This window comes from Myxine glutinosa, chromosome 6 (genome assembly GCF_964187855.1).
Source record: "Myxine glutinosa chromosome 6, kmMyxGlut1.1, whole genome shotgun sequence".
Lineage (NCBI taxonomy): Eukaryota > Metazoa > Chordata > Myxini > Myxiniformes > Myxinidae > Myxine > Myxine glutinosa.
The window spans coordinates 92,717,262-92,740,477 of NC_136266.1; the positions used below are offsets into that span (position 1 = coordinate 92,717,262).

The 23,216-nt window shown below is 49.2% G+C and overlaps 1 protein-coding gene across 5 annotated transcripts in view; it reads left to right on the forward strand.

The window, feature by feature from the left end:
- The window catches only part of ADHFE1 (alcohol dehydrogenase iron containing 1), a 126,886-nt gene that overhangs the window by 50,143 nt on the left and 53,527 nt on the right, over positions 1-23,216 (forward strand). For 2 of the 5 annotated variants that reach the window (XM_078780129.1, XM_078780127.1), the window contains 5 exons: positions 5,588-5,628; positions 11,538-11,581; positions 19,524-19,577; positions 19,947-20,101; positions 20,319-20,515. In XM_078780129.1, coding sequence (XP_078636255.1) covers positions 5,588-5,628; positions 11,538-11,581; positions 19,524-19,577; positions 19,947-20,101; positions 20,319-20,515 — 491 coding nt within the window. Of the gene's footprint in view, positions 1-5,558; positions 5,629-11,537; positions 11,582-19,523; positions 19,578-19,946; positions 20,102-20,318; positions 20,516-23,216 lie in introns of all 5 variants that reach the window. The other 3 variants (XM_078780126.1, XM_078780131.1, XM_078780128.1) reach the window with 2 other exon arrangements.

The following is a 23,216-nucleotide window of genomic DNA, read 5'->3' on the forward strand; positions in this document are numbered from 1 at the left end:
ACATGCATTTTAAGGCCATTTTCCCTGCTAGAGCGGGGGTTAGCCTTGCGGTCCCCATGACAATCTTCTCCATTTTGCCCTATTTTCTGCATCTCTCCTTGTTAACCCCCTTGCCCGCATTTCTTCTTCCACCATCTTTAGCCAAGTCTTTCTCGGTCTTCCCCGTCCTCTACTTCCTTCTACATTCATTTCCATCACTCTTCTCAACCAGTCACTTTCATCCTTCCTCAACACATGACCAAACCATCTCAACCTGTTCCTCTTCACAGCATCAATCACAGGCTCTATTCCCATCATCTTTCGCAATTCATCATTTGTCTTCCTCTCTCTCAACGATACTCCGCACATCCATCGAACCATTCGCATCTATCGAACCATTAAATATACTAGGGCATGCCCGTACTATATATATATCTAAAATTATATCCCCCCCCTCTATTTACATGAAATGGTTTGGTCCGGTGGCAATCCCCCCCCTCTATTTACATGAAATGGTTTGGTCCATTCGCAAAGCCAAAGCGAACGGCTTGCGAGTACGGTGACAATCCCCCCCCTCTATTTACATGAAATGGTTTGGTCCAAAGCGAACGGCTTGCGAGTACGGTGACAATCCCCCCCCTCTATTTACATGAAATGGTTTGGTCCAAAGCGAACGGCTTGCGGAGTTTGGTAAAGAAATCGCCATAGCTCGGTAACTACTTCTCCGATTAATATGAAACCTTGAAAAGGCACATCCTCGGGTCCCCAGCAATATACCTGGCAAGTTTAAAGTATATCGGACCCGTGGTTGTCGAGAAACAGCGGTCACAGACAAACATACAGACATACATACACACAGAGATTACTGGAATTATAGATAGACTAGGGCATGCCCGTACTATATATAAGCTAGGACGTGCCCGTACGTGGGTGCCCGTTCCTTGCCAAAAAAAAAAAAAAAAAAAAATTTGTGTAGGGGTGTGTGTGTGTAAACATCCTAGGGCGTGCCCGTACGTGGGTGCAAAAAAACATGCGTGCAAACAACAACAACAAAAAAAAACTTTGAAACCACGTGGCAGTAACGACCACAGAACCCCCCCCCCCCCTCTATTTACATGAATGGTTTGGTCCATTCGCAACGACCACAGAACCCCCCCCCCTCTATTTACATGAATGGTTTGGTCCATTCGCAAAGCCAAAGCGAACGACCACAGAACCCCCCCCCCCTCTATTTACATGAATGGTTTGGTCCATTCGCAAAGCCAAAGCGAACGACCACAGAACCCCCCCCCCCCCCTCTATTTACATGAATGGTTTGGTCCATTCGCAACGACCACAGAACCCCCCCCTCTATTTACATGCAATGGTTTGGTCCATTCGCAACGCCAAAGCGAACGGCGAACGGCTAAATCGCCATAGCTCGGTAAGTACTTGTCCGATTAATTTCAAACCTTGAAAAGGCACATCCTCGGGTCCCCAGCAATATAGCTGGCAAGTTTCAAGTATATCGGACCGGTAGTTGTTGAGAAACAGCGGTCACAGACAAACATACACACACACATACACACATACAAACACACAGAGATTACTGGAATTATAGATAGACTAGGGCATGCCCGTACTATATCTATATCTAAAATTATATCCCCCCCTCTATTTACATGAAATGGTTTGGTCCATGAAATGTTTTGGTCCATTCGCAACGCCAAAGCGAACGGCGAACGCTTTACATGAAATGGTTTGGTGCATGAAATGTTTTGGTCCATTCGCAACGCCAAAGCGAACGGCGAACGGCTTGCGAGTACAGTGACAATCCCCCCGGGGTTTTTATTAGTTTTAAAACGGAGCTTGGCAACCGCTGGCGTTCTTTAGCCGGCAGCTTCGCCCGCCCGAACGCCGTTACAGTACCTTCGACCGCGAGTTGCTCGGACTTCACTTGGCGGTCAGGCACTTCCGCCATCTGCTCGTGCGAGTACAGTGACAATCCCCCCCCCCCCCCCCTCTATTTACATGAAATGGTTTTTATTAGTTTTAAAACATAGTTTAACGCCAACATAGCGCCAACATAGTTTGCAAACGTGAAATAAATGAATACGCTCTCAAATGTGCCATCCGAGGCAGAGTGTGTCCGCCACGTTCGGCACACGCGATAGTTCGCTGCTCTCTGATTGGTTGAATCGTTTTTTGGACATAGCTCGGTAAGTAATTGTCCGATTAATATGAAACCTTGAAAAGGCACATCCTCGGGTCCCCAGCAATATACCTGGCAAGTTAAAAGTATATCGGACCCGTGGTTGTCGAGAAACAGCGGTCACAGACAAACAAACAAACGTACAAACGTACAAACGTACAAACAAACACACAGAGATTACTGGAATTATAGATAGATTGAAACATCCTGCTTACTTGTCTGCTTATATTCACCAAGCCTTCTTCTCTCGTCTTCTTGCCGCTTCTGCTTTTTGACTTGTCTGTTGTGCTCAGGCAGATCTGGCAAGCCAATCTGATGTGGTCCAATAGAACCAGACTTGTCTCTCTGACCTTTAATGAAAGCAAGTTTTTTCACAGGGATCTTCATCTCTTTATGGCATGTACAGTTAATGTGAGTTTCGTTTTTGCAAAGAGCATCTGCAGGGCAGCCAAATTCAGAGCATAAAACAATTTTACACTTGCAATTGAGGATGTCAAAAAGCTTGTCAAGTTTTGCAATGAAAGCCTCTTTGACATGTAGCTTTCCTCTCCCCAGAGATATGTTTTTGACCTGCTCCCAGCTCTCTTGGATCTTGTTTAAGATTGTGACTTGTGAATTTACAACGGGGGCTACAAAAGAACTGTTTGCTCGTTCCCACTTTTCAAGCACTTTAGGGTAAATGTCCTTTGCAAGACTGTCTGCTGGGTAGTTTCTCACATCCTCACCACTTTGTTCTCGAAGCAGTAGCCCATATTTCACAACGTCTCGCAGAGTTGGGAGTTGAGGGAAACAACTCTCTACCACTTCCAATTAGGTTGCTCATATGCGTGAATGTCCCCAGTCTTGTCCTCCTTTTAGAAGCCATAGTTGGCCAATTCACACTGGTTAGGATGGTAGCACTGACGGACAAGTAATGTTCAGCACACTGATGAAGATGTTTCAACCTGTGAAATAAGCAAAAACTCTGAGGCCTTCAGAAAGAAGGTTATAGATGCCTACGAGTCTGGGAAGGGATTTAAAAAGATCTCCAAACAATTTGAAATCAATCATTCGACTGTCCGGAAGATCATCTACAAATGGAGAAGATTCCAAACAACTGCCAACTTGTTCAGGCCAGGCCGCCCCAGCAAGTTCAGCCTGAGAGCAGACCACAAGATGCTGAAAGAAGTCTCTAAGAACCCCAGAATGTCATCACGGGACCTACAGGTAGCTCTTGCCACTGTTGATGTCAAAGTGCATGAGTCTACCATTAGAAAGAGGCTGCACAAATTTGATCTACATGGGAGGTGTGCCAGGAGGAAACCTTTGCTGTCCAGAAAGAACATCAGGGCAAGACTAAAGTTTGCCCATGAACACCTTGGCAAAGACCAGCACTTCTGGAACAATGTGCTCTGGACAGATGAGTCAAAGGTAGAGCTATTTGGCCACAGTACCAGAAGACATGTTTGGTGAAAACCAAAGACAGCATTTGATCACAAGAACCTGATACCAACTATAAAGCATGGTGGTGGAAATATTATGGTTTGGGGCAGCTTTGCTGCATCAGGGCCTGGGCAGCTCACCATCATAGAATCCACTATGAATTCTTCATTGTACCAGAGGGTGCTTGAGGATAATGTGAGGCCATCTGTCGGACAGTTGAAGCTCAACTGAAAGTGGACCTTGCAACATGACAATGACCCTAAACATACCAGTAAATCCACCAAGGAATGGCTGAAAAGAAAGAAATGGCGGGTTCTGGAATGGCCAAGTCAAAGCCCCGATCTAAATCCCATCGAGATGTTGTGGGGGGATTTGAAACGAGCTGTGCATGCAAGAAACCCCTCAAACATCGCACAGCTGACATAATTCTGCATGGAGGAGTGGGCAAAAATTTATCCGTCGATGTCAGAGACTGGTAGACAGTTATAAGAAACGCCTACTTGAGGTTGTTGCTGCCAAAGGGGGCAATACTACCTATTAGAGCCAACGGTGTACTTACTTTTTCCACATGTGAAATTTGCATTTATGTTTATTTAAATTATACAATGGACTACAAAATGTAAATGTTTCATGATATTTGTTATGTTCTATCACCTTTATCTATCAATATTGTTGAAATGAATATCAAATAGCTGTATGTTGAAATATGTTGAAAAAGTCAAAACTTTACATGGGGTGTACTTACTTTTTCACGTGACTGTATATATATATATATCGAGCGTACACACGGACACACACACAAAGACAACGACAAATATATATATATATATATATATATATATATATATATATATATATATATATAATATAATTCATATATAATAATTATAATAGTAAGTACTTGGCAATCATTTTTCATGATTTTCAGGCAATTTTACACATTTTTTCACAAAGAAGTATTTAAAATGGCACGTTCAAATTATCGGAAATTCCACAAAAACGTCAAAAAAGTTATTATTTTTATGTAGCTTTTTACCAAGGCAAAACTAAATTCTATTAAATTAACAAAAATATCTTTTGAATTCCCAAGTCATGCTGCAACTTTTAGCACCCATCATATTTGGAATTTGAAAGTTGTAAAATTCGACACACCATGAGGCCCCATGACCTCTTTTTTCGTTGTTGTTCCTTGTGAGGGAACTCGGATTATTAACGCGAGTGTGTGAAAACCATGAATTAATAAAGCCAAAGGTAATGTTTCTTTCGTTCATTGTATTATTTTTGTGCTTTATTCCTGTTTTAAATCTTGTTTATCAATTTGTTGCCTTCAAAGGGTTTCTGTTCACCCTGTACCCTCAATTTATTGGATAAGACCATGAATAAAGGTACTCAGAAGTAATAACTCTAGTAACTTCGACAAACAGTGAAAACTCAAAACGTCACAGTTTCTTGTTGACCTTCCCTCTTCTTTTTCCACCTCCTCCTCTCTCTTTTTTGTATACAGGATCGAGGCTCGTGAAAGAGCGAACATTAATCACACAGAAAGACAAACAGACACATAAAACAAATAACATCGGGAGCGGTAGACAAGATGGGGAGAGAGGGGGAAGGACACAAACACAACATTTGAGAGCAGGGACCGAGAGACATGGAGACATCGAGAGATCTGTGGGAGGGAGAGGGCTTTGGGGGGGAGGCATGTGAAGGGGGGGAGGCATGTGAAGGGGGGGGGGTGGGAGAGGTATAAACATATGGACACTGCCAGGATTTCCAGGAAAGAAGTTGGAATTTCAAACAAGGTGGATCTGGGGTGAATTAGTGGGGGTAGAAAAGATCAAGGTTATGGATGGGGGAAGATAAGAGATGGTGGTGAACAGCTGTTTTAAAGACCTGGAGGGAGGAGAGGGATTGAAGGGAGTGTGGGAGTTTGTTCCACAGGTTCCTCTTCCTCTTCCTCCTCCTCCAGTTTTGTTTGGGTGTGTTCTTGTTTTGCAGATGCCGCTGTCCTGCTCATTCACAGGCATATTCAGGTTCAGGTGATTGTAAAAAATTGTTTTTCTTTTGACCTTGTTCCTACTTGAGGAAAGTAAAGTATTCATCTTACTACTACTACTGCCACCGCCACCATCACCATTGCCACCCCTCGGTGTTGGACTATCCTGCTGTGGTCCAAAATAAATTTGGGGAACCATTGTAAAAGACAGGAGGTCATTGACATTGTAATTTTCATCCAATTCTGTTTTATGTAAGTGCGTTTTCGAGCACCGCCGAAAATTTTTCATCATTTTGGTCTCTCATTCTCCTCTAAACTAACTCTCGCTCTCCCTCTCAACCACGTCGGAAACAGTGTGCACTGGAATGAATGTTGGTTGGTTACTGTGCAGTCTTTACACGTCAGTAAATGACTGCAGTGCAGAACACAACATGTTTATGTGGGGGTTAAAATATTGTTGCAGGAACGGTGATAAATACGTAAAATATACGGCGTAAAATATACCAGCTATGTCATTAATAAACGTTTAGCATTTAAATGTGTGCTTTCTGTGGAGAATGATAGAGCATGTGTCAATTTGTTCAGGAGCTGATAAATGTGACCCCTCCCCACAATAATTTGTCTGTCAACATGTCATTTGGGTCTGTGCCCTCCCCCCCCCCCCCCCCCCATCCATCCATCGTGCCGTTGTACACCTCCGTCAAATTTTACTTTGTAAAAGGGGAAGAAACTCCATTAAAATCAAAACCAAGGATCCTGTGTGCTTCTTGCGATTCCTGCAAGCATGAGGCCGTCATTAATCAAACGCAGTCCAAGGAAGTAAAAAGCCATTCGTCCAGTGTCAGTATTGTCCTGTCCGTGCCGATAACGACTGGCCTCGGACGAATGACCAATCGAGCTTACCTCCGAGGCGTTCAGTCAACTATGGCGGATCTTTATATACGCGAGGAGTAGTGGAGGATAGCGAGCTCTTACCTGCACGGATTCCACTGGAGCATCCTCGAACCACAATGATCAAATCAAACCAACATGGAATTAAAATGCAACAATAAAAGGGTTTAATAAAAATAATGCCAGGGAACAGGAAATGCACGGTAAACCAAGTCCTAATCGGGGTGCCCCCACACGGACTCGTATACAATACGAGGGAAATATAAAAGAACGAAAGTAAAAATGTATTTGTGTGGTGCATTTGCTCAGTACTCAGCTTTGAGCGGCCCTTGAACCCCGTCGCTCGAACGGGTCCCCGAGTCCCCGCGAGGGAAAACTCCCTCGGCGCGAAGTTCGTTCACCGGCCAACCACCGAACGTGAAGCGAGCAGGGCCTCGTTCCTTCCTCATCCCACGTTCCACAAAGCACCGAGGTCTCTCAGGCGCACCCAGCCATCACGAAGTCAGCACCAACGAACCAGGGAAAGAAGATGCGTCCGCTCGCACCGAATCTCCCAACGCAAAAAGAGAGAAAATGGCAATGTGTCCGCCTGCGATCATATCCACGAAGCCAGAGAAGGAAAATGCCACTGTTGACTTCAAATGTTCGAGCCAAGAGCGAGCGCCTGCACGCTATCAAGGCCAGCACGGAGAGAGAGAAATGGCGGCTCCTTCGCCTTTTTGTTCACGGTCCTCAAACCTTCTATCTGACGTCACCCGCCCGCCCCAATCAGCGAGTCCCCGCTCCATCGCTTGGGCCAATCATCACCCCTTGGAGCGGGGCCTCACGGCCCTGCCTGCTTGGTGTTGCGATGACTCGGCTGGCGGCACCAGCGGCATTTAAATGTCCTGGTTCCGGTTACTTTTATATGGTGCTTTTAGTATAGGTGCGGAGTGCATGGCTGGTGTGGTGTGTGTCATAAGGAACAAGGGAAAATTACAGAGGCATTCACATACAGGGAATTAATTACCCTTAAACCCTACCTAATTAACATAGCCCCACCCCTCGCCATGTGGACAAAGATATGCTCTTACCGGACACATGGAGCTGACTTAAGTTACATGAGGGTTTATTCTCCTTCCCCACAGTCGGAGCACACTACCTATACAATCCTACCTGGCCTAAGATGTTCCATTGCCTACGCCCTCCTCCCCCCACAAACGTAACAGTATTAATCGAGCAGTGGACACGGCATTTGTTAATCAGGAGTGGGATCTTAGAACCCAATGACTTCTAAAATAAAGTTAATTGGTGTAGGGAGAGTGCAGTAGAATGCGTTTCAAATTTAAATTTTTTTTTTTTTTTTTTTTTTTTTGGCATGCCGGGAAAAAGGTCTCTGCACAAAATGGTGGATGTGCATGGAATGGCGGTACAGCCGGTACACGGAGGCATTGAGGATGAATGAAGCGAGTCGATGGTTGGGGTGGTTATGAAGCTCTCCCATTCTTGACTCTGAGCATCTCAGTTGCGGGTTCTGACCAGGCTAGCCAGGATGCGGGTGCGCTGTCCTTCCAGGCCACGTTTCAATTATTAATGGAACAAATTAATAAAAATAATGAACAAATGGAGGGAAAAAGAACGGAAATGAAGGGAGAAATGAATAAAATGGGAAATTAATAAAATGTGTGAATAAATGGAGGAAGAAATGAATAAAAGCAATTAAATTTTAGGGGCACAGATTAAACGTGGAATGGCAGGTTGGTTTAGTTAGGGGGAGAAATAAAAATCCACTGGGCCATGTTTGAAAACTAGTAATGGCCGAGAAAAACATCGCGCCAGTGTGAATGTATTACGTATGCTTATGCTAAACATGTATTATGAAATAACTATTGTAATGTGTTTGCAATTAACCCTGAAGCCATATCTGTAACAATATATCTAAAGATAGAAGAGAGAGAGTGTGTGTGTGTGTGTGTGTGTGTGTGTGTGTGTGTGTGTGTGTGTGTGTGTGTGTGTGTGTGTGTCACCATTTTTCCTCAGAGATGGCCAAATGGATATTCGTCAAACCTTCAGAGGTTCATCAGTGAGTGCCTGGGTGTCTTTTAGGCAAATAAATATTTAGAAAATTTGGAAAAAAGGAATTGTTGAATTTTTTTTTTTTTATTGCTCTGCCAGTGCCTCAGCCTTTGTAGCTAATGTGAAAGCCTTTGTAAGTGATTCCCGACTCCAATCCTTAGTGGGTGCAGGGAAGTGTTTTTGGCCCCCACAAAACATAGTAATAAAATTAAAGAAAAGTAGATTTCTTCAAAATGCCAACAGGATGAGAGCAGCAGCGAGCAACAGGATGAGTCGGGGGTTATAATTTATTTGCTTCCATGTTATGTAAATGACCTTCCCCAGTGATACCTCCCCTATCTCACGTTTAACATTTATTTATGAATTCTTCTTACAGTGCATGCTTTGCTCCAAAATGTATGCTAAAAAATCCTTTTTAAATGAAGTATTAGAATATATGAAGTACATATGATAAATAAATGAAATATATGAAATGTATGATAATATATTAAATATATGAAATACAACAACAACAACAACATGCATTTTAAGGCCATTTTCCCTGCTAGAGCGGGGGTTAGCCTTGCGGTCCCCATGACAATCTTCTCCATTTTGCCCTATTTTCTGCATCTCTCCTTGTTAACCCCCTTGCCCGCATTTCTTCTTCCACCATCTTTAGCCAAGTCTTTCTCGGTCTTCCCCGTCCTCTACTTCCTTCTACATTCATTTCCATCACTCTTCTCAACCAGTCACTTTCATCCTTCCTCAACACATGACCAAACCATCTCAACCTGTTCCTCTTCACAGCATCAATCACAGGCTCTATTCCCATCATCTTTCGCAATTCATCATTTGTCTTCCTCTCTCTCAACGATACTCCGCACATCCATCGAACCATTCGCATCTATCGAACCATTAAATATACTAGGGCATGCCCGTACTATATATATATATCTAAAATTATATCCCCCCCCTCTATTTACATGAAATGGTTTGGTCCGGTGGCAATCCCCCCCCTCTATTTACATGAAATGGTTTGGTCCATTCGCAAAGCCAAAGCGAACGGCTTGCGAGTACGGTGACAATCCCCCCCCTCTATTTACATGAAATGGTTTGGTCCAAAGCGAACGGCTTGCGAGTACGGTGACAATCCCCCCCCCTCTATTTACATGAAATGGTTTGGTCCAAAGCGAACGGCTTGCGGAGTTTGGTAAAGAAATCGCCATAGCTCGGTAACTACTTCTCCGATTAATATGAAACCTTGAAAAGGCACATCCTCGGGTCCCCAGCAATATACCTGGCAAGTTTAAAGTATATCGGACCCGTGGTTGTCGAGAAACAGCGGTCACAGACAAACATACAGACATACATACACACAGAGATTACTGGAATTATAGATAGACTAGGGCATGCCCGTACTATATATAAGCTAGGACGTGCCCGTACGTGGGTGCCCGTTCCTTGCCAAAAAAAAAAAAAAAAAAAAATTTGTGTAGGGGTGTGTGTGTGTAAACATCCTAGGGCGTGCCCGTACGTGGGTGCAAAAAAACATGCGTGCAAACAACAACAACAAAAAAAAACTTTGAAACCACGTGGCAGTAACGACCACAGAACCCCCCCCCCCTCTATTTACATGAATGGTTTGGTCCATTCGCAACGACCACAGAACCCCCCCCCCTCTATTTACATGAATGGTTTGGTCCATTCGCAAAGCCAAAGCGAACGACCACAGAACCCCCCCCTCTATTTACATGAATGGTTTGGTCCATTCGCAAAGCCAAAGCGAACGACCACAGAACCCCCCCCCCCCTCTATTTACATGAATGGTTTGGTCCATTCGCAACGACCACAGAACCCCCCCCCCCCCTCTATTTACATGCAATGGTTTGGTCCATTCGCAACGCCAAAGCGAACGGCGAACGGCTAAATCGCCATAGCTCGGTAAGTACTTGTCCGATTAATTTCAAACCTTGAAAAGGCACATCCTCGGGTCCCCAGCAATATAGCTGGCAAGTTTCAAGTATATCGGACCGGTAGTTGTCGAGAAACAGTGGTCACAGACAAACATACACACACACATACACACATACAAACACACAGAGATTACTGGAATTATAGATAGACTAGGGCATGCCCGTACTATATCTATATCTAAAATTATATCCCCCCCTCTATTTACATGAAATGGTTTGGTCCATGAAATGTTTTGGTCCATTCGCAACGCCAAAGCGAACGGCGAACGCTTTACATGAAATGGTTTGGTGCATGAAATGTTTTGGTCCATTCGCAACGCCAAAGCGAACGGCGAACGGCTTGCGAGTACAGTGACAATCCCCCCGGGGTTTTTATTAGTTTTAAAACGGAGCTTGGCAACCGCTGGCGTTCTTTAGCCGGCAGCTTCGCCCGCCCGAACGCCGTTACAGTACCTTCGACCGCGAGTTGCTCGGACTTTACTTGGCGGTCAGGCACTTCCGCCATCTGCTCGTGCGAGTACAGTGACAATCCCCCCCCCCCCCCCCCCCTCTATTTACATGAAATGGTTTTTATTAGTTTTAAAACATAGTTTAACGCCAACATAGCGCCAACATAGTTTGCAAACGTGAAATAAATGAATACGCTCTCAAATGTGCCATCCGAGGCAGAGTGTGTCCGCCACGTTCGGCACACGCGATAGTTCGCTGCTCTCTGATTGGTTGAATCGTTTTTTGGACATAGCTCGGTAAGTAATTGTCCGATTAATATGAAACCTTGAAAAGGCACATCCTCGGGTCCCCAGCAATATACCTGGCAAGTTAAAAGTATATCGGACCCGTGGTTGTCGAGAAACAGCGGTCACAGACAAACAAACAAACGTACAAACAAACACACAGAGATTACTGGAATTATAGATAGATGAAATATGTATAGAATATATGAAGTGAAGTATTAGAATGCAAATTGCAACATTTCATCTGTTGTTTGAATTGCTGCTATGACTTGTAATCTCTCAATTACTGTATTTTCAAATGAATCTTCTATTTGTTACAGCTTTAGGAAATGCAGTGCAAAGGAAAACAGACTATGCTTTTGAGGTAAACCAAATTTACAAATTATTGTATATTATAGTATTACTAGAAAATAACCCGTCCTTACAGATGGGTTAATTCCACAACCTGTATTGTCTAGATGCGTATGCTATTTGTAAGTTGTCTCATATGAGTACGGTTAAATGCCCCTCAAGGCTTCCATGAGCGAGTGTGAATTTGCGATGCGTACGCATCATGTCGACGTGTATGCAATTCGTAGATTGTTGTATATGAGTGTGATTATATGGCCCTCGGAGCTCCTGCGGCGAGCGCTGTCTGGGATTTTCAGGACTCAACTAACGCTGACTAACAACTCAACAGGAAAAAATAATTCATAGCCAGGTGCTTCAGGGTGGGTGGGAGGTGGTGCAAAATATCTATGTAAATGTGTATCGTTTAGTGCCGTTCCTGGGTGTGAGAGGGTATTACAAGTCAGGATACAATACCTACCACAATACATTCTCTGCAACTATAGACCTCATCCAAGTGGAGGAATTGTCATACTATAATTTTGTTGCGGAACCCGGGTCTGTCGACATATTAGGGAGGGGGGGGGGGGATGAAGTCCCCGGTTCCCCTCAGACACTGGTTCCACAGGCCGCCGGTTGCGACGAAGCTCGCGGTCGACGGGTTGCGTAGCAACTTCAATTGCCAATCTCCCTATCACGGGTCAAAGGGTTATCGGTCACGACCCGAATACCTTGCGAGACCACGTGGCCGGGAAGACCGGGGATTGAACCTTCGCGTTCCCACACCTTATGGTGCACCCAGCGGATCGCACAGTGTGGGTCGCGGCTGTATCCTGCGTGATTTATGGGCCTAATTAAAGTCAAATTCAGTTCGGACTATGCTGGGCTAATGGGGGAAAATATGTACTCGAACAGGATGAAAGGAAACAAAAATGTACACTGTGGCGGACACAAAAGCCCACTGGCGTGGTGACATCATTCCGCGCACCAAGTGGGCGGTGGCCACGCCCGAGGGGTAGGCGTGGCCTGAGGATATACACGGGGCGCGCAGCCCGGAGCGCGCTAGTGTTACAGTGAGCTCCTGAAATAAAGACACTTATAAGTTACCGCTTGTCCGCTTCCTCCTTGCTCGCAAGCAGAGCGCGTAACGCCGCGCTTTACTGGTGACCTCGACGTTGGATCTGCTGGAGCGATCCTTCCACACACGACGCCATTGCCATGGCCAACTTCATCAAACTTCCCGAATTTTGGGAGGCCCAGGCCGAAGTCTGGTTCGTCCAAGCCGAAGCCCAATTTCAGCTTCGGCGCCTCACCGGCGACGACACGCGCTACTGCCACGTCGTCGCCTCCCTCGGGCCCGGCACGGCCGCTCGAGTTGTGTCCGTCCTTCGCCACCCACCGGACGGCCACAAGTACGAGGCACTCAAGCGGCTACTCCTAGCCACGTTCGGCCTCACGGACGACGCACGGGCCGACCGCCTCCTGGATCTCCCCGAGCTCGGCGACACGCGCCCGTCGGTCCGAATGGACCATATGCTGTCACTGTTGGGCGACGAAGCCCCCGGTTCTCTATTCCGGGCGCTTTTCCATCGCCAACTTCCAGCGCAGGTTCGCCTCGCGTTGGCCGGGACCGTGCTAACGGAACCCCGAGCATTGGCAGCCGAGGCGGACAGGTACTTTGCGGCCGTCACGGACCTCGAGGCTGATGCTGCTGATGATGCTGATCCACAGCATCAGCTTACACAGCATACGCAGCATGTTGATACGCACCTCGTGACCGCCGCCACGCCCCGCCCACCGCCGCGGCGAAAACCACCACCGCGGGGAAAACCGCCAACTCCACCGGCCTGGCGGAGCCAGCCGCGCTCCTCCAGCTCCACCACCTGGTGCTGGTTCCACACCAAGTTCGGCCACGAGGCTCAGCAGTGTCATCCGCCATGCTCCTTCAACAGGTCGGGAAACGCCCGGGCCGGCGCTCAATAGTGGCGATGAGCGCCGGCTGTTCGAGCAGCCTGCTGTTCATAACGGACACCTTATCCGGGCGCCGTTACCTGTGCGACACGGGAGCGCAGGTGAGTGTCGTTCCCGCCGGTACGTCAGACAAGCACGCCGCGGGCGGGGGCCCCGCGCTGCTTGCCGCGAACGGGACGCCCATCCGTACGTACGGAAAACGCTGCCTCTCTCTGCGGTTCGGAGGGCAGGTTTTCCGATGGACGTTCGTCACCGCCGACGTGCCCATGGCACTGCTTGGCACGGACTTCCTGTGCGCTAATGGGCTCCTGGTTGACGTAAAGCGCAGACGTCTTGTCCAGGCCGAGACGTTCAGCTCGCTCGCTTGTGCGCTGCCCAGCTCGTCGAGCAGCTCGCCGAGCGGCTTGCCAAGCGGCTTGCCGAACGGTTCAGTTCCGGCCACGTTGATCTGTACGCTTCCGGCAGTGGACGCATTCACCCGCCTCCTCGCCGGCTTCCCAGCCCTCACGCGGCCCACCTTCTCGGCGGGGCCATCAAGCACGGGGTGGCCCATCACATCCCCACCGTCGGGCCACCGGTCTACGCCCGGGCACGCCGCCTCGAGCCGACGAAGTTGGCGGTGGCAAAAGCGGAGTTCGCTACCCTGGAGCGACTCGGCATCGTTCGGCGCTCGGAGAGTGCTTGGGCGTTGCCGCTACACATCGTGCCGAAGCCCGGCGGGGGATGGCGACCGTGCGGGGACTATCGCCGTCTCAATGACGCCACCACCCCCGACCGCTACCCCGTCCCCCACATTCAGGACTTTTCCGCCCGTTTGGCGGGCATGTCCTTCTTCTCAAAGGTGGACCTCATACGCGGCTACCATCAGGTCCCCGTCAGGCCGGAGGACGTCCCAAAGACGGCGGTCATCACGCCTTTCGGACTCTTCGAGTTCCTGCGGATGCCCTTCGGTCTGAAGAATGCGGCTCAGGCATTCCAGCGACTGATGGACAGCGTCCTGCGCGACTTGGATTTTGTCTACGTCTACCTGGACGATATCCTCGTCGCCAGCGCGTCCCGCGAAGAGCACCTACGCCACCTCCGCACGCTCTTCGAACGCCTGGGCCAGCATGGCCTGATTGTGAACCCCGCAAAGTGCCGGTTCAGCGTCGCCGTAATCGATTTGCTGGGGCACCGTGTCACCAGGCACGGAGCCGTCCCCCTGCCGGCCAAGGTGGAGGTGGTGAAGGGGTTTCCGCGCCCCCGCACGATCAGAGGGCTGCAGGAGTTCCTGGGCATGGTGAACTTTTACCATCGGTTCCTGCCCCGTATCGCCCAGCTCCTGCGCCCCCTGCACGAAGCTCTCCGAGGTAAGCCGGGCAAAGGCGACGTTACCTGGACCGAGCAGATGGACACGGCATTCACGGGCGCGAAGCTCGCCTTGGCTAACGCCACCATGCTCGCGCACCCGGCGCCCGATGCACCGATCGCCCTCACCACCGACGCCTCGGACTACGCGGTGGGCGCGGTGCACGAGCAATGGGTGCGTGGAGCTTGGCAACCGCTGGCGTTCTTTAGCTGGCAGCTTCGCCCGCCCGAACGCCGTTACAGTACCTTCGACCGCGAGTTGCTCGGGCTTCACTTGGCGGTCAGGCACTTCCGCCATCTGCTCGAGGGCCGTGCGTTCACGGCCTTCGTCGACCACAAGCCACTGATCTTCGCGATGGGCAAGGTCACCGAGCCGTGGTCGGCCCGGCAGCAGCGTCACCTCTCGGCCGTGTCCGAGTACACGACGGACATCCGGCACGTCGCGGGGAAGGACAACCCGGTGGCGGATTGCCTTTCCCAGGCCGTCGCCCACGCAGTCCACCTCGGCATCGACTATGCCCGGATGGCAGCGGACCAGGCCGCTGACCCCGACGTCCAGGCCTTGCGGACCGCCATCACGGGCCTCCGCGTCACCGAGGTGCCGTTCGACGGCACGGGCGCGGCCCTCTTGTGCGACGTCTCCCTCGGGCGGCCTCGCCCCATCGTGCCCGCGGGCTGGCAGCGCCATGTGTTTGACGCCATCCACGGCCTGTCCCACCCGGGCGCAAGGGCCTCCCAAAGGTTGATCGCCGACAAGTTCGTCTGGCATGGCCTCCGGAAGGCCGTCCGTGGCTGGGCCAGGACGTGCCTCGCGTGCCAGCGCGCCAAGGTGCACCGGCACACCCAGGCCCCGTTGGCCCCGTTCACGGTGCCGGAACGCCGGTTTGACCACGTCCACGTGGACCTGGTGGGACCTCTGCCCCCCTCGCGGGGTTTCACCCACGTCCTCACCATGGTGGACCGCACCACCCGGTGGCCGGAGGCCGTGCCCTTGGCGTCGACGACGGCGGCGGACGTCGCGCAGGCTTTCATCACCACCTGGGTCACCCGGTTCGGCGCCCCCTCAGACATCTCGTCCGACCGCGGCCCCCAGTTCACCTCGGAGCTCTGGGGGGCGGTCGCGCAGGGGCTCGGGGTCCGGCTGCACCGAACCACGGCCTACCACCCCCAGGCTAACGGCCTGTGTGAGCGATTTCACCGCTCATTGAAGGCCGCGCTCCAGGCCACCCTCCGCGACGGCGGCTGGGTCGACAGGCTCCCCTGGGTCCTGCTGGGCCTCCGGACGGTGCCCAAGGAGGACCTGCGCGCATCCGCGGCGGAGTTGGTCTTCGGGCAACCGCTGCGGGTGCCGGGCGAGTTCCTCCCCGACTCCACGGCACCATGGTCCGCGGCACAGCAGCGCTCCGCTCTGCAAGAGACCGCCCAGAGGTTCGCCCCGGTGCCAACGGCATGCCACGGGCACCCACCGACGCACGTCGCCCCGGAGCTTCGCACAGCGGAGTACGTCTTCGTCCGCCACGATGCCCACCGGACACCACTGCGGCCCCCGTATGACGGGCCTTTCCGCGTGCTGGAGACCGTGGCGAAGCACTTCACCCTGGACATCGGCGGTACTCCTGACCGCGTTTCTGTAGACCGCCTCAAGCCGGCCCACCTTGACGTGGACCATCCACCGCCAGTGGCCCGACCCCCGCGTCGGGGCCGCCCCCCTGCGGGCGGACCCCCGGCACTGCCCAGCCCCGCCGCCCCGCCGCCCCCCGGTCCTGCACCCATCCCAGGGGCAGCCAGGGGCATCCCACCTGGCATCCCTGCACCCTGGACGCCGCCGATCGCCAGGGGGCGCTTCGGCCGGGTCATCCATCCGCCCCGCAAACTGGCCCTCCAGGTGCGCGGGAATTCTTGGGGGGGCGCGTGTGGCAGACACAAAAGCCCACTGGCGTGGTGACATCATTCCGCGCACCAAGTGGGCGGTGGCCACGCCCGAGGGGTAGGCGTGGCCTGAGGATATACACGGGGCGCGCAGCCCGGAGCGCGCTAGTGTTACAGTGAGCTCCTGAAATAAAGACGCTTATAAGTTACCGCTTGTCCGCTTCCTCCTTGCTCGCAAGCAGCGCGCATAACGCCGCGCTTTAACACGTCTTTTATTTACAATTCACAGAAAAAGGATGAGAGGCAGACATCAATTCTTCCCTATATAAATCCCGACAGGCGCCTTGCACACACGCACACTGGGAATGAATCACACAGGTTAAACTCATACCGAGCAGCGTGCAGCCGCGGACTCGGGTTCGCCAGCTTCTGCGCGCAGCTCATGGCCCGTTCAGGACGCGCAGCTTGAATGAAGGAAGGTCCGAAGGACGAACCGCCGTTTCAAAGTCAGCAAGAACGACAATCCCTGCTCCAAGAACGATTCAGTGCAGGCGACGACCTCAGCTCAGATGAAGAATTAGCACAGGGAACGAAAGTCGAGCACAGGAAGGATGAACCAGCACGTAGGACAGCCAGCTTGAAGGACCACGGTGAGAGGGCAGCGAAAGAGAGCAGAGAGAACTCGAAGTGCGTGCGATGGACATGGGTTTTATATCGGGTGGAAAAGCTCCCTAGAGTGTTCCACGGCCTCCCATTGGCCGAAGCAACACTGGTAGATTGCTGGTGAAGTTTGCTAGTAGTGTAGCAGCATAGCAAACCTGTTGTGCATTTTGTGATACAAGCACCAAATTTGGCACAAATGTACATTAATATGTTGCGAACATTTTCAGATATTGGGCCACTTGAAATTCCGTAATTTTTTTTTTCAAATTTTTTCAAATTTCGTAATTTCAAATTTTTCGGGTGACACCGTCACAATTTCGGTCTTCGAGGCCGGCCGATATAGTGGGGCGGCTTAGCCCAAATATTCAAAAGAATTGTGCATTTTGTGATACAAGCACCAAATTTGGCACAAATGTACATTAATATGTTGCGAACATTGTGTGGTCAGCAATGAAGACGAGAGTCTGAATTACATGTATGCAAAAGACCTTGTGAACCAGTGAAGCAAATACACGGGTAAGCATGAATTAAATCTAGGGCATGATATAATTTCCATGATGTTTACCTCTACACTCAATGGTGGAAGGAGGTAATGTTTTGATCCCAGCTTGTCTGCATGTCTGTTTGTCTGTTAGTCCACAAAATTCCAGACAAAGCTTGTAGTAGTGGTAGTTGTAGTGGTAGTGGTGATAACAGAAATTGTTATATAGAACTGAACTTATATTATTATTATATGCAGAAAATAACTTCATTTCTATATGCCCTGCAGTGGACAGGTTAATTGGTTTATGCACTGAAGGGGTCACCCTGGTGTGCACTGCTGTGTTCTGCCTCACTGAGTTGTTCAGGTATGATGTACTCAGCACAAGCTTCCGGTCGGCCCGGAGGTGGGGGTGCGGGGCCTGTCACGGAACGTCAAAACAAACGGCCTGCCGGGGCCGCCCAAAAGTCGGGCGTGAGGGGCGCGTCCACTAATGGAACGCCTCTCGCTTCCCAGATCGAGGGCCACGTGGTCAGGAGAACCTCGTCCCTTCCGGTCACACTTTGCCTATCGGCCGGCCTCGAAGACCGAAATTGTGACGGTGTCACCCGAAAAATTTGAAATTACGAAATTTGAAAAAATTTGAAAAAAAAAATTACGGAATTTCAAGTGGCCCAATATCTGAAAATGTTCGCAACATATTAATGTACATTTGTGCCAAATTTGGTGCTTGTATCACAAAATGCACAATTCTTTTGAATATTTGGGCTAAGCCGCCCCGCTATAGGGCAGTGTCCAGACCTGATTGGTTGCTTACGTGTCCACGACCTCTTATTGGTTTTTTGCGTGTCCACGATCTCTCATTGGTTGTTTGCGTGTCCACGATATCTCATGGGTTGTTTGCGTGTCCACGATCTCTCTTTGGTTGTTTGCGTGTCCACGATCTCTCATTGGTTACCTGCTGGTGACGTGGGCGGTTCTTTTAGCCACGCCTACCACAGTTGGGTTGATCACATGGACTGTGCTTGTAGCCACGCCTCCTTGCACATGAACAAACGTCTTCCTTCAACTATACGATGGTTTGATATCCTGCCTAAACTCAATGCATATTTGCTTTAATTACTACACAATGGGAAGGGAGCTAATCTTTACATTTAATAAGAAATAACTGACTAATGCAGGCTACATGTTGTTGTGTAATTAACTAGGGGGGGGGGGGGGTGCTCTTTATTGCAAAACCGCAACAATATCATAAAGTTTGTGTGTTTGTTTTATTTATATGCACTTCCGAACCCCTGGACAGAACAAGTTGAAATGTGCCGATTGTACTCGGGTTGTGCATGGGAACCTTTCAGGCGGTTAAAAAAAAAAAAAATTCCGGAAGGAAGTGGGAACATTGCAAGAACTGAACCGCTGGATGAAATGAGTTGAAACTTGATGGTTGTACTCGGGGTGTTTGTGTTGTTGGTTAAAAAAATATCCCCCAGGGTTCTTAGTGGTGGGAGGACCCCACTTCTCTTTATGTTAATGCATTGTCATATATCGTCACCACAACAGGGTGGTATTTCACCACAGGGTGGTATTTCATTTTGGAGTCGTCACAGTAGTAAGGGAATGAAGCGTTGGTGTTTTTCTTTTCACCACCCAGATGGCTTGTTCAAGCATTCGTTATGGGAAAGGAGTAACACAAGAAGTGGGCATGGTATGTACATGTAGATAATAGTAGAAACTGGTACGATGCAGTAAATATGTATAAATCTTCACATCATAAGGGTGCACGACCATTATTGAGTAATACCTAAAATTTTCACCCTGTAACCTGTAGCCAAATCTGGTTCCACATCTTTCACATCGCTACCATTTACATTGCAATCAGGAACTTGGCTGTATAAAGTTGCCTTCATTTTCAACGACATCATCATTCTCATTGGTTAAGGTCTAATAACTTGGTTATTGTCTGCACCATATATGAGTATATTATTACCTGTTGAATAGCCTCTGACTACAATGGCAGAGTGCAAGAATGATTAACATTGCCTCCCTTCCATCCCATCTCCTCCTGTTGCTACAGGATGTGCAGAATATTGGTGCACGTCGTGTGTGTGTAATGACCGACAAGAACTTGGCACGGCTGCCCCCCTTGCGTAACGTGCTCGATTCTCTGACACGTCACGCGGTGAACTTTGACCTTTTTGATGATGTGCGTGTGGAACCGACAGACGGCAGGTGCGTTCCTGATTGGTGATTTGGGTTTTGTAGAGCTTCTGTTTTAATCAGTATGCAAATTTGCTTATGGCATGTTTATACACTCGGCATGACAACTCACGCATTGTAGATGTCACAATGAGTGGTCAAGCTACCTTGTAAGCATTAATGATGTTGAATGTTCCTGACCATGGACTTGGAGAAATGCTGACGATGACTGTTTCTGCACACCTGACAGTTTTAAAAAGGCGATAGCCTTTGCACGCCAAGGTGCCTTTGATGCGTACGTGGCTGTAGGAGGTGGTTCTGTCATTGACACGTGCAAAGCGGCAAATTTGTACACGTCAAGTCCAGATGCTGATTTCTTGGATTACGTGAATGCACCGGTTGGAAAGGGAAAACCCATTAACTTTTCCCTCAAACCACTTATTGCCAGTATGTACTCGGGATAACAAATCCCCTCGCTTGGTTAATCTGACAGCCATTGAATTTGCTTGTTTATATTTGATAATTTTGAATTTCAGAAAACGATTTTTCTAAGTTTCTTTAATATGTAGAACAGGCTGGCAGGATAGCCTAGATCTACACACACTCGCGCTCTAAGCTGTCTAGCCTGGGTTCGAATCCAGACCCAGCTATAAACTGTCATCATGGTGTTTCGCAGGCAGGGTGATTCATCAATGTGTGGTGCTGTCCCTCGGATGGCCGATCAACCCTTTAAGGACCGCAAGCAGCTTGAAAGTAATTTTCAGATTCATGCCCAATTTTATTATAAGTTTGGCTAACTTTGAATATATTTTATTGAAATTCAGGAGGGTACACGATGAAAAATACAAGTTGGTCTAATCAACAAAAAAACCAACAAAGGAAAAATTAGGGAAACAAGAAAAGCTCACACTCAGTGTTCGCTACAATGTTTGCCAATGTATAAACATAAAGTAATCTAAAATTGCAGGGAAAATATCGGAGATACACCACTTTAAAGCTTAGGGATACATGCGTCCAATGTAGTAACGTTAGTCCTTAAAGCAATAAACTGGGTGTCCCGTCTGCTGGCATTAGTTTGTGGACCAACATGAACAGTAGGTGAGCCATCGCTGGCACTTTTGCCAAATTCCAAGTTCCTGCACTAATTACTGCTGAGAAGGCAATGGCAAACCACCTAGTATAACACGTTGCCGCCACTTTCAGCAGCACGGACGCTCCAACAGGTCATGGGACATCAGAATCATCAGAGCAATATAAAGAACAGTGTGCTGATATATATATATATATATATATATATATATTGTTACGGACCGCGGATTAGGATGTTATTTACCGAGCGGTGGTATTACCGCGGCCGAACAGTTGCTCCCCTTTTCTTCCCTTACACTCACCCGATTCACCCAGACGTTGGCCAAATCGCGCTATACTAAATCAATGATGGAAAGGACACGACGACTGGGAAAGAGGAAACGACGCAAGGGGTACAGTTCTCAAGACCTCCGGAGGAGGGTATAATTACAGTGGTGGAGAAAAGGGGGTAGATTACAAGGCAGAGTGAGGTAAAGACACAGAAGAGATGGGCACTTAAATACCGTCTTATCTTATCCCTGACAGACCACGGACAAACGGACAAGGTAGACTTACACAGGGATTGATGGCAGGAAGGGACAGGTAGGTCGATAGCACAAGGTGCACCTTGGCTCGGGGACAGGATAAAGCACGGTCCAAAAGATGCAGGGAGGCCTCACAGCGCTTGGAGGTGGTCTTGCTTGCTCCAAGCTCAGCGCGCATCTGACGTCACCTCCCTCTCACTGCGCATGCTCAGCGGGGAGTGACACGCCCTCGGCTGGTTGGTTCCGCCCCACTGGGGCCGGTCCGCCGCTTCCATTGGGTGCGGGGGTTACCGGGCTCCGTCCTTGACGAGGAGCTGACAGGGAGCCCCTGTTTGGTAACCCCGTCGAGCACATGTTCGATGGCGGCTCGTTGGGAAGGCGTGGTGCCCTCCCATCACCCCTACCAACCAAGCCGGAGTGAGGATGCGCACTCCCTTCGCTCGTTGTTGTTGTTGTTGTTGTTGTTGTTGCTGAACTGTGAGGAAGAGCTGCGGGGAGGTATTGGGAGGTCCTAAACTTCCTAACGGTGCCATACAATCACATTCTGGTGCAACGAAGGGTCAGAATTAATGGAAACGAATCCTTAACTGACATAGACTAAGAATAACTAGCAAGATGTCCTATAGTTGTCTTACATGAGATGTGGTGAACCTGGGTGCGACATTTAATGGGGGAAATAGGGGGAGGTCGGGTCTACAGAGTGTTGTTTACAGAAAATGGGACTAGGGAATGGGGGATTGGGGAGAGTTGGGAAGTATTGAGGAAATAGGGGAATATTTACAAGCGGATATGGATGGATGCAAATCCCATTTCCGCAACACTGCACCCTTCTCGACCTTGGGGCGTCCCGACCCGATACATTTTTACCTACTTTAGTGTGGCACTCAGATGTAGTTCCCTCTACTATTAACTCAACCCTGAGTGCGACAGTTTTACAGATGTTCACAAATGAGTAAATATGTCCCCCTGCGACGTTGCACCCTTCTCCTAACAGAAACACACCCACAGGATAACCGAATCGCGGAAAGCATCTTCAAACTAAACATACAGCCGGTAGGGAGCTTCATTTACAGTTGACGCTACTTTTATTTACAAGACTAACCCAGGACCTGTGATTGTTCTTTCTGGGGGGGAGACAGTCTGCTCTGCATCAATGCACCATGAAAGCACCCAAAAAACGCACCAAAGCACCCTCAAGCACCAATCGGTGCAGTCACCATTGTTCATGAAAATAAAAACAACAACCCCTAACCCTGCAGGTGGTCTCTTGCTCTTCGGCTCCCTCTGCTGGTTATTATTATTGTCTTCCAGTTGTTGTCTTTCTTTCATTTTCTTACTGGCGGCCTATTTGCAATAAAGCTTGCCCAAACGTGTCCATTTTATTTATTTTATTTATGGCCCACAGGGCCGACTACGTGTGGTTCACCTGTGGGGCATCGGTGCCCTGTGGCCAAGGTCCGCCAGCAAGATTTCGGGCCCTCATGGCCGGTTCCAGCAGAGGGGCCATGCCCCAACCCATGGGGTCCATAAGTGGT